We start from the raw sequence: 12,187 nt of genomic DNA, 5'->3' as shown, positions 1-12,187 counted from the left end.
ATTTCTCTGATGGCCAGTGATGACGAGCATTTTTTCATGTGTTTTTTGGCTGCATAAATGTCTTCTTTTGAGAAGTGTCTGTTCATGTCCTTTGACCACTTTTCGATGGGGTTGTTTGTTTTTTTCTTGTAAATTTGTTTGAGTTCATTGTAGATTCTGGATATTAGCCCTTTGTCAGATGAGTAGGTGGCGAAAATTTTCTCCCATTTTGTAGGTTGCCTATTCACTCTGATGGTAGTTTCTTTTGCTGTGCAGAAGCTCTTTAGTTTAATGAGACCCCATTTGTCAATTTTGTCTTTTGTTGCCATTGCTTTTGGTGTTTTAGACATGAAGTCCTTGCCCATGCCTATGTCCTGAATGGTATTGCCTAGGTTTTCTTCTAGGGTTTTTATGGTTTTGGATCTAACATGTAAGTCTTTAATCCATCTTGAATTAATTTTTGTATAAGGTGTAAGGAAGGGATCCAGTTTCAGCTTTCTACATATGGCTAGCCAGTTTTCCCAGCACCATTTATTAAATAGGGAATCCTTTCCCCATTTCTTGTTTTTGTCAGGTTTGTCAAAGATCAGATAGTTGTAGATGTGTGGCATTATTTCTGAGGGCTCTGTTCTGTTCCATTGATCTATGTCTCTGTTGTGGTACCAGTACCAGGCTGTTTTGGTTACTGTAGCCCTGTAGTATAGTTTGAAGTCAGGTAGCGTGATGCCTCCAGCTTTGTTCTTTTGGCTTAGGACTGACTTGGCGATGCGGGCTCTTTTTTGGTTCCATATGAACTTTAAAGTACTTTTTTCCAATTCTGTGAAGAAAGTCATTGGTAGCTTGATGGGGATGGCATTGAATCTATAAATTACCTTGGGCAGTATGGCCATTTTCACGATACTGATTCTTCCAACCTATGAGCATGGAATGTTCTTCCATTTGTTTGTATCCTCTTTTATTTCATTGAGCAGTAGTTTGTATTTCTCCTTGAAGAGGTCCTTCTCATCCTTTGTAAGTTGGATTCCTAGGTATTTTATTCTCTTTGAAGCAATTGTGAATGAGAGTTCACTCATGATTTGGCTCTCTGTTTGTCTGTGATTGGTGTACAAGAATGCTTGTGATTTTTGTACATTGATTTTGTATCCTGAGACTTTGCTGAAGTTGCTAATCAGCTTAAGGAGATTTTGGGCTGAGACAATGTGGTTTTCTAGATATGCAATCATGTCATCTGCAAACAGGGATAATTTGACTTCCTCTTTTCCTAATTAAACAACCTTTATTTCCTTCTCCTGCCTGATTGCCCTGGCCAGAACTTCCAGCACTATGTTGAATAGGAGGGGTGACAGGGCATCCCTGTCTTGTGCCAGTTTTCAAAGGGAATGCTTCCAGTTTTTGCCCATTCAGTATGATATTGGCTGTGGGTTTGTCATAGATAGCCCTTATTATTTTGAGATACGTCCCATCAACACCTAATTTATTGAGAGTTTTTAGCATGAAGGGTTGTTGAATTTTGTCAAAGGCCTTTTCTGCATCTATTGAGATAATCATGTGGTTTTTGTCTTTGGTTCTGTTTATATGCTGGATTACATTTATTGATTTGCATATGTTGAACCAGCCTTGCATCCCAGGGATGAAGCCCACTTGATCATGGTGGATAAGCCTTTTGATGTGCTGCTGGATTCGGTTTGCCAGTATTTTATTGAGGATATTTGCATCAATGTTCATGAAGGATATGGGTCTGAAATTCTCTTTTTTGGTTGTGTCTCTGCCAGCCTTTGGTATCAGGACGATGCTGGCCTCATAAAATGTGTTAGAGAGGATTCCCTCTTTTTCTATCGATTGGAATAGTTTCAGAAGGAATGGTACCAGTTCCTCCTTGTACCTCTGGTAGAATTCAGCTGTGAATCCATCAGGTCCTGGACTCTTTTTGATTGGTAAGCTATTGATTATTGCCACAATTTCAGAGCCTGTTATTGGTCTATTCCGAGATTCAACTTCTTCCTGGTTTAGTCTTGGGAGGGTGTATTTGTCGAGGAATTTATCCATTTCTTCTAGATTTTCTAGTTTATTTGCATAGAGGTGTTTGTAGTATTCTCTGATGGTAGATTGTATTTCTGTGGGATCGGTGGTGATATCCCCTTTTTCATTTTTTATTGCATCTATTTGATTCTTCTCTCTTTTCTTGTTTATTAGTCTTGATAGCGGCCTATCAATTTTGTTGATCTTTTCAGAAAACCAGCTCCTGGATTCATTAATTTTTTGAAGGGTTTTTTGTGTCTCTATTTCCTTCAGTTCTGCTCTGATTTTAGTTATTTCTTGCCTTCTGCTAGCTTTTGAATGTGTTTGCTCTTGCTTTTCTAGTTCTTTTAATTGTGATGTTAGGGTGTCAAATTTGGATCTTTCCTGCTTTCTCTTGTGGGCATTTAGTGCTATAAATTTCCCTCTACACACTGCTTTGAATGTGTCCCAGAGATTCTGGTATGTTGTGTCTTTGTTCTCATTGGTTTCAAAGAACTTCTTTATTTCTGCTTTCATTTCATTATGTACCCAGTAGTCATTCAGGAGCAGGTTGTTCAGTTTCCATGTAGTTGAGTGGTTTTGAGTGAGTTTCTTAATGCTGAGTTCTAGTTTGCTTGCACTGTGGTCTGAGAGACAGTTTGTTATAATTTCTGTTCTTTTACATTTGCTGAGGAGAGCTTTACTTCCAACTATGTGGTCAATTTTGGAATAGGTGTGGTGTGGTGCTGAAAAAAATGTATATTCTGTTGATTTGGGGTGGAGAGTTCTGTAGATGTCTGTTAGGTCCACTTTGTGCAGAGCTGAGTTCAATTCCTGGATATCCTTGTTAACTTTCTGTCTCCTTGATCTGTCTAAAGTTGACAGTGGGGTGTTAAAATCTCCCATTATTATTGTGTAGGAGTTTAAGTCCCTTTGTAGGTCACTCAGGACTCGCTTTATGAATCTGGGTGCTCCTGTGTTGGGTGCATATATATTTAAGATAGTTAGCTCTTCTTGTTGAATTGATCCCTTTACCATTATGTAATGGCCTTCTTTGTCTCTTTTGAACTTTGTTGGTTTAAAGTCTATTTTATCAGAGACTAGGATTGCAACCCCTGCCTTTGTTTTCCATTTGCTTGATAGATCTTCCTCCATCCCTTTATTTTGAGTCTATGTGTGTCTCTGCACGTGAGATGGGTTTCCTGAATACAGCACACTGATGGGTCTTGACTCCTTATCCAGTTTGCCAGTCTGTGTCTTTTAATTGGAGCATTTAGCCCATTTACATTTAAAGTTAATATTGTTATGTGTGAATTTGTTCCTGTCATTATGATGTTAGTTGGTTATTTTGCTCGTTAGTTGATGCAGTTTCTTCCTAGCCTCGATGGTCTTTACAATTTGGCATGTTTTTGCAGTGGCTGGTACCGGTTGTTCCTTTCCATGTTTAGTGCTTCCTTCAGGAGCTGTTTTAGGGCGGGCCTGGTGGTGACAAAATCACTCAGCATTTGCTTGTCTGTAAAGTATTTTATTTCTCCTTCACTTATAAAGCTTAGTTTGGCTGGATATGAAATTCTGGGTTGAAAATTCTTTTCTTTAAGAATGTTGAATATCGGCCCCCACTCTCTTCTGGCTTGTAGAGTTTCTGCCAAGACATCTGCTGTTAGTCTGATGGGCTTCCCTTTGTGGGTAACCCGACCTTTCTCTCTGGCTGCCCTTAACATTTTTTCCTTCATTTGAACTTTGGTGAATCTGACAATTATGTGTCTTGGAGTTGCTCTTCTTGAGGAGTATCTTTGTGGCATTCTCTGTATTTCCTGAATCTGAGTATTGGCCTGCCTTGCTAGATTGGTGAAGTTCTCCCGGATAATATCTTGCAGAGTGTTTTCCAACTTGGTTCCATTCTCCCTGTCATTTTCAGGTACACCAATCAGATGTAGGTTTGGTCTTTTCACATAGTCCCATATTTCTTGGAGGCTTTGTTCGTTTCTTTCTTTTCTTTTTTCTCTAAACTTCCCTTCTCACTTCATTTCATTCATTTCATCTTCCATCACTGATACCCTTTCTTCCAGTTGATCGCATCAGCTACCGAGGCTTCTGCAATCTTCGTGTAGTTCTCGAAACTTGGCTTTCAGCTCCATCAGCTCCTTTAAGCCCTTCTCTTCATTGGTTATTCTAGTTATCCATTCATCTAATTTTTTTTCAAAGTTTTTAACTTCTTTGCCATTGTTTTGAATTTCCTCCCGTAGCTCAGAGTAGTTTGATCGTCTGAAGGCTTCTTCTCTCAGCTTGTCAAAGTCATTCTTTGTCCAGCTTTGTTCCGTTGCTGGTGAGGAACTGCATTCCTTTGGAGGAGGAGAGGTGCTCTGCTTTTTAGAGTTTCCAGTTTTTTTGCTCTGTTTTTTCCCCATCTTTGTGGTTTTATCTACTTTTGGTCTTTGATGATGGTGATGTACAGATGGGTTTTTGGTGTGGATGTCCTTTCTGTTTGTTAGTTTTCCTTCTACCAGACAGGACCCTCAGGTGCAGGTCTGTTGGAGTTTGCTAGAGGTCAACTCCAGACCCTGTTTGGCTGGGTGTCAGCAGCAGTGGCTGCCAAACAGCGGATTTTCATGAGACCGCAAATTCAGCTGTCTGATAGTTCCTCTGGAAGTTTTGTCTCAGAGGAGTACCCAGCCAAGTGAGGTGTCAGTCTGTCCCTACTTGGGGGTGCCTCCCAGTTAGGCTGCTCGGGGGTCAGGGTCCCACTTTAGGAGGCAGTCTGCCCGTTCTCAGATCTCCAGCTGTGTGCTGGGAGAACCACTACTCTCTTCAAAGCTGTCAGACAGGGACATTTAAGTCTGCAGAGGTTCTTGCTGACTTTTTGTTTGTCTGTGCCCTGCCCCCAGAGGTGGAGCCTACAGAGGCAGGCAGGCCTCCTTGAGCTGTGGTGGGCTCCACCCAGTTCGAGATTCCTGGCTGCTTTGTTTACCTAAGCAAGCCTGGGCAATGGCGGGCACCTCTCCCCCAGCCTCGCTGCCGCCTTGCAGTTTGATCTGAGACTGCTGTGCTAGCAATCAGCGAGACTCCATGGGCATAGGACCCTCTGAGCCAGGTGCGGGACACAATCTCCTGGTGTGCCGTTTTCCAAGCCCGTTGGAAAGCACAGTATTAGGGTGGGACTGATCTGATTTTCCAGGTGCCGTCTGTTACCCCTTTCTTTGACTAGGAAAGGGAACTCCCTGACCCCTTGCACTTCCCGAGTGAGGCAATGCCTCGCCTTGCTTCTGCTCACGCACAGTGCGCTGCACCGACTGTCCTGCACCCACTGTTTGGCACTCCCTAGTGAGATGAACCCGGTACCTGAAATGGAAATGCAGAAATCACCCATCTTCTCTGTCGCTAACGCTGGGAGCTGTAGACCGGAGCTGTTCCTATTCGGCCATCTTGGCTCCACCGGTTTTTGTTTTTCATACAGATCGACCTTGTACAGAACTTATTCAGACAATTCTGAATTTATCATTTCACAGAAGAACAAAAAATACAACTTAGTTACACTTGCCTAGTTACTTTGAGTATAATTTTTAAATTTTTGCCATTAATTTTTCTAAATAAAAAACTTGGTATTTAAAAACACTTGCTAGATTAGACAATTATTCTGGCTATCTTTGGAAATGCTCTATGAAATATTCTGTGATAAATGGTAACCACCCTTATCAACAATTTAGAGTGCTTGATATATTTTTAAAAAATATTACTTTTGCCTGTAAACTTTTATACAAGTAAATTCACCAACCTAACACTCTTCATTAGATCACAACAAGTAAAATTGTTCTTTCACATTAGGAAATGTGTTTTTGCTTTGAGATAGATGAAGTAGGCATTCTTTCTACGAATAGTCAGTGGCTCATCACTGAATACGATTTTCTTCTCAGCACTCTAGCAGACTGGCATAATTAGAGAGAGAAAAAGGCAACACAAAAACCCAAGATCATAAAGTTAGCGAATAGGAACTAACCCCATGGTTTAGATATATGTGTTACCTTAAGGCAGCAGATAAAACCTTATTATTTATACTAATAAATAATATATGACTTGAAAATTTAAGAGGAATTATCAATCAAAATTGTCTTTATATCAATCAAGTAGGTTTACAATGAAAATTTAGTTTTTATTAGTATTCATTCTATCTCTCGTATTTTAGAGAAAACTGCCAAATCATTTTTCTAATTAAAGTCCATACCATTTCTTGCCCTTTTCACTATTGTTGCCCCAACCCTCTCAGGGGTTCTCATTTACCAAAGTATGGCATGTTTAACATTTTTCAAAGGAATTAGTTTGGGCTTTTAAAATATATATAATTGGATTATTTTTTTCATATAATTAGATTTTTTTATTAAAATGGTTTGATAAATTAGTAAAATGTGATTTCATGTGTCTCTATCTTTTATATATGGACAAGCCTACAAATCACAAAACATTCTTGTGCATTACCAGAAAAATTGTATTTTTTTTTTTAAAAATGCATGATCTTTGATTCTAGGGTCTTATCTACCTCTTCTTCTCTTTCTGCCAAGTATTTAACTATTCTACAAAATTAGCTCAGAGTCCTTTTGTTTTTGAGATGAGGTCTCACTTATTTTGCCCAGTCCAGTCTCAAACTCCCAGATGCAAGGAATTGTTTGTGCCTCAGCCTTCCAAGTAGGTGGGGCTATAGCCACAAGCCACTGTTCCAGGCTCAGACTCATTTTGTTTTCAGAGTTGTACTAATCAGTATGAGGAAGCACACAGTAATAAAAAGAACATGTAATTGCTTTAAGAAAACTCAAATTTGTTAGCCTAGATGCCTCAGGTTTATATTGCAATACAAATAGAATAAGGGTCTACGAAATGGATGTATTTTCTCATAGACAGTTTTGTGTAAATTCAGTTTGAAGAGAATTTGGCTCAAAATATCTGATGAGTGTGCTGGAACTCTTAGTCTCTCCACCTATATAACTTGCTTTTTTGTTTGATTTTTTGTTTTGTTTGTTTTTTCCTGATACACGTCCTCATGAATTAGGAAAGCAAAGTCTTTCCTAAGGTCCATCACTTCCTTCTTTTGGCTTTAGAATATTTGCACCAACTTTACAGACTTTACTATCTCTTCTGCCCTTTTGAAATTTTCTCTAGCTCCAGCTTGGAAGGGTATTTCATCATCTCAACACCATTTCCACTGTTAGGTTAAGTTCTGGCATGTTTATGTTGTCTTCAAAAGACAAATCCAAAGTTTGTTACCACTCAACTTCTGAAAGGACTGAGCCTGGAAGACTGCCACTCTTCAAAGTTGTAAAAGAAAATAAAATTTAAGGACCCTCTAAATTTATTATGCCAAGGGGTGGGGTGGGGGTGTTAAGCACTGGAGACTGAGTCACATAACATGTTTGCAATTTCTGCTTCTTTGGGGTTAATTCCCTTCCTCATTTTCTTGTTCTGGAAATGACTAGGAGAGACCAGACACCAGACTGCCTCCCCCTTCCAATTATAATCTACAACAATTATATGTGTTGTAGATTAACTGCATCCTTTATTGTCATGTACCTAAGACTAGATGTTGCAAAAGACCCTATGAGTATTAAATCCTCAGTATAAAATGTTAAATATACCTTTCCCAAAAGAATAAGACCACCCCAACCAATGTCAGATTATTGTAACTAAGCATTAAGCCTTATATAGAAAGAGGTGTTGAAATTCTGTTAAACTTCCCTAAACTTTGTCTATAAAAATGATACTGAACTTCTACACTTTGGAATACTGACTTCCATTCTTCGGAATCTGTGTTTTCTGGGCAGCCATTCTCTAACTTTACACTTGGATAAGCTCTCTTTAAACTAGATTCTGACCCTTTGGATTATTCTAGGTTGACACATTCTAGTCTCTAAGTTAAGAGATGAAAGTATGTGGCCACAACTCATTTACTTAACAGAGACAACACACTTGGGGGCCTTTTTTTTTTTTTTTTTTTTTTTTTTTTTTTGAGATGGAGTCTCACTCTATCGCCCAGGCTGGAGTGCAGTGGCGCAATCTCGGCTCACTGCAAGCTCCGGGGGGCTTTTCTTAACCCAAGTTAGCAGCTCTACCTACCATACATATATATATATTTTAAATGATGTGCATCCTTAATGAAACACATATTTTCATATTTTAAAAAAGTCAAGATAACCCAAAGATGAATTGTTGATTTAAAAAGTCCAAAAGTAGAAAAAATTTGGAGCAAGGAAAAACGTCACTTTAACCCTTTACATCAAACTCATCTCTTTGTTCTCCCTACCTACTGCCTTCTTTGCATCGAAAGGCTTCAGGATTTTTCTGCACTTCTCCATGCCAGATGCCGCTTTGGTGATCCCCACCTGTGACCTAATATCCAGGAGCAGAAATTACACTTACCTGCTTCATTACCCCTCATTCTCTTTCAGCCCTCAAAATAAAGCAGATAGTCTTCGATTATTAGAGAAAAGACCAAAGCTTTCCCTAAAAGGTTTAAATCTAAATTAATAAAATGGCACAATCCAGCTCTTGCTCTGGATAACAAAGAAGTGAATATGACAAGCCTGTCTTTTTTTTCCTCTTTAGTATGTGGTGGCACAAACTTGGCTATATCAAAGAACCAAATCAAAGGAGTGAAATAAGCCTCAGTCATTCAACAGACATTTTACTCAGCATTTATCCCATGCCAGACCAGGTGCCAGCATACAAAGATGAGACATGTATTCAGGCTGAGGGAGGACACAGGGCTCTTAGGGAGGGCAGCATGATGCATCTCCAGTAATACCTGAAGAAAATACAAAATGCCGCAGGAACTAAGAACATCATTATCCCTTACAGGTTCACTTGCAGCATCCCCAATCCTTGGAAGAGCTGATATGTGTCCATTGTGTAATAAAGATGTTACATTGTGTAATAAGGTTGTTGTGATCTATTCTATTCATTCACTGTTTATTTTCTGTTTTCATCAGTCATATCCAGAAGATCCTCTTTTAGTTAAGACACCACCATTGGTGATGATATGAATGTTTCCTCACCATTGCCATTCATATGGACTGGAAAACAATTGAGACGTAACAGTCTCTGTGTTCTAGAAAGTGATTTATTAGAGGTATATCCATAAATCACAGAGGAATATTTTCTCTGTAGATTTTGAAAACCAGTGGTCTTATATTTAAAATGTCAGCTTGGGGAAACCTCAGTAGCTTCCCCTATTATGAATAAGCTGGTCGTTGGCAGGAGCTATCCCAAGGGGCCATTCAGAGGCCATTATTTCACCGTGAAGACTCTGTTAAAAAGAGTAATTGGTATCGATAACACTTACCTGTGTTTGCAAAGGGAAGGTTACCCAGCCATAACAAGCCAGTATCACACAGCCACTACTTAAAACAATGCAGTATTTGGAATTTATGAGAATAAAGCCTTTCTGTAATAATGCCCTTATTGGGGCCTTCTCAATTCATTTAGCATACTTTGCTGTGTACTCACAATTAAATTAAATCTGCCATGCAGTTATAAGCTAAGGTGCTGCATACAAGATGCAAATGCTGCACACTGAAAAGGTTCATTTCTCAAAAAGAGTTACGGGGTACATGGCTTCAAATGCCTTTTATGACTATTCCTCTGAAACGGCCACAGGACTCTTGCAAAATGCCAGATCTGGAATATAATCAGTGATAATCTTGTACGGGTTTGGAAAAATGAGAGGAAATAATTACCATTATACAGAAAGATGGCTCAAGCATGAATCAATATGGCAGGCACATAAGTAAACAGACATGGGGCTAGACAAGGGAGGGAACCCCCAACGACGACGACGAGGACAACAACAACAAAGATCATTGCTTAACCTGTTTTGTCAGAGCTGGTATTGATGGTATTGGTAGTGATGGAAGTGAAGGTAGTCTTTGCGCTGTCCTTGGCAGTTACAGATTTCTGCTTATTTTTCATGGCTTCCAGTGCTTTGAGCTTCTTGGCATGTTTCGTGCCTTTGTAGTGGGCCGCAGCCTGGCTCTACAAAGGAGAACAAAATGAACCATGCAATCAGGCTCATTTCTAAACTGGCATTCTCTGTATTACTGCAAATACAGACTCCCTTTCAATAACAGGTACCATTGGAGCTAATTCTGGCCATGGCCAGACAGTGGGGTTCTATTTAGAATGATGCTAGAAAGCAATGGGAATCCAGTTGTAAAACCTCAGGATAGAAGGAAGAAATATTCTGTTGTTTATCTTAAGAGAAATGTAGCTGAACACTGACACATATCAACATTTTCTTTGTGGGAGTAGGGAAAAAAAAATAAGAATTTACACCTGTATCATCTTTGTTCTGCCACAGAAGATGCTGGGCTCCCAAAGATTAACAAGAGCCCTAGAAAAGAGTAGCTTTCACCTTCTTGGCTTAGGAAATGCATTTTCTCTTTCTACAATGTGTCTTATTAATACAGTCCTCCACAGGTGTCTACAAGGAAAGGTTCACACAAAACAGGGGAAGTAAGCACCCTGGAGACTGAGATCGAAGCTTTAGAGTTCAAAAGCAAATGCACTGCATAAGTGCAAATGGAGCACGCAGAAGCCAGGCAATTTCAGATTCTTTCTCCTCACTTCTTACCAAGGGTAGTCTGAGAAGTTCAAGTTAGTGTCATTTTTTCAGCACATGGATCTTTCATGCCCCAGTCCATTGTCAGGAGGCTCCAATGTGTTTGGACTACCTAATGGGGCCAATCCAATTCTTTTGCTTGTGCCTTCTGAGATATATATATATACATATATATATGTATATATATATATATATATAGTTTAGAGTGATATGCATTTTCTCATGTTTTATTTTCATAAGAGCATTTTTTTTTTTGGCTGGGGAGCGGTATAGTGAAATACACTAATTACTGGGCGTGGTGGCTCATGCCTGTAATGCAAGCCCTTTGGGAGGCTGAGGTGGGTGGATCATGAGGTCAAGAGATCAAGACTATCCTGGCCAACATGGTGAAACCCCATCTCTACTAAAAATAGAAAAACTAGTTGGGTGTGGTGGCACACACCTGTAGTCCCAGCTACTCGGGAGGCTGAGGCAGGAGAATTGCTTGAACCCAGGAGGCACAGGTTGCAGTGAGCCGAGATCATGCCACTGCACTCCAGCCTGGCGACAGAGCGAGACTCCATTTCAAAAAAAAAAAAAAAAAGAAATACATACAGATAGAAAATCATATTTAAATAAATGTATGTTTATTAATGTTTATTTCTTGGGGGAGAAAAGACTTTGTAGTTAGTGGGTAGGGTAAGGGTGACCAGGAAGATTCTTAACTTAGGTTTTCGAGGTCATAACCTTTCCAAATGTCCCCCACAAAAGGATATCTCAGTAGAGGATTACTCCTATTAGATTATCCATAAGTTCCCATTGCTTATTTAAACTAAGTATTTCACTTTGCCAAAAAATAATAATCACATTGTCCTCTTCGTTACAGAAACTGTGATAATAACTAGGGTGTTGCAATATAATATGTTTTAACAAATAATTAAATAGTCCACATCTTCATTTGCATCATTCTAGCAAGATATCCTCAAAGGACTAGGTACCCTTATTGAAAGAACACTGGACAAATCCAAAGACAAAATCCAAAGGAAATTATATATTAGAAACAGTTTGAACAGAGAGCACACTCATGCATCAGTTACAAGTTTTCCAACAACACATAACATCAAAAGACATAGTGTCAGCCAAAATATGAAGTTAAGACATGTTATAGTTAATTGAGGAACCAGCGATAGATTGGATTAAGTTGATTCTACATGGAGAATGCCACTTTGAGGACAAAATTTTGTCTTTTTTTTCCCTGCCTAATTCTCGTTTTTAGTATATCAAGTCCTTTGGCCATAACTTTTGAGAACGATATGCTATATTCAATTAAAATCACAGCATAGTTGGTCATCTTCTTTAGGCATCTGGCTATATCATTTCCCTCAAAGCAGAGTTTCTCTTCTCTTAGCAAGTAACCCTTTCCTTGGTGATACAAGTGAATGTTTAATAGATAATATATATTAAAAGATGTGGGGTGAGATTAATTGTGCTATCTCCACTTATACCTCCAAAATAGATATTTCGTAGGTTCCTAACAAATCTAGCATTCTCAGTGGCATTTAAAATTAAACAACACTTTGTTTTAACATATCATAGGACCAGGTGATTGTCACTATTTTTGAAATTAAGAAA

At 39.1% G+C, this 12,187-nt stretch overlaps 1 protein-coding gene across 8 annotated transcripts in view; it reads right to left on the bottom strand.

Annotated features, from left to right (window-relative positions):
* ZNF385D (zinc finger protein 385D) overlaps positions 1-12,187 on the bottom strand; it is a 776,796-nt gene that overhangs the window by 86,883 nt on the left and 677,726 nt on the right. For all 8 annotated transcript variants that reach the window (XM_055286037.2, XM_055286058.2, XM_055285998.2 and 5 more), the window contains one exon: positions 9,828-9,990. In XM_055286037.2, coding sequence (XP_055142012.1) covers positions 9,828-9,990 — 163 coding nt within the window. The remainder of the gene's footprint in view (positions 1-9,827; positions 9,991-12,187) is intronic.

This window comes from Symphalangus syndactylus, chromosome 1, assembly GCF_028878055.3.
Source record: "Symphalangus syndactylus isolate Jambi chromosome 1, NHGRI_mSymSyn1-v2.1_pri, whole genome shotgun sequence".
NCBI lineage: Eukaryota > Metazoa > Chordata > Mammalia > Primates > Hylobatidae > Symphalangus > Symphalangus syndactylus.
The sequence above is the reverse complement of the archived record's forward strand: the minus strand, read 5'-3'. Positions and strand labels throughout refer to the sequence as shown.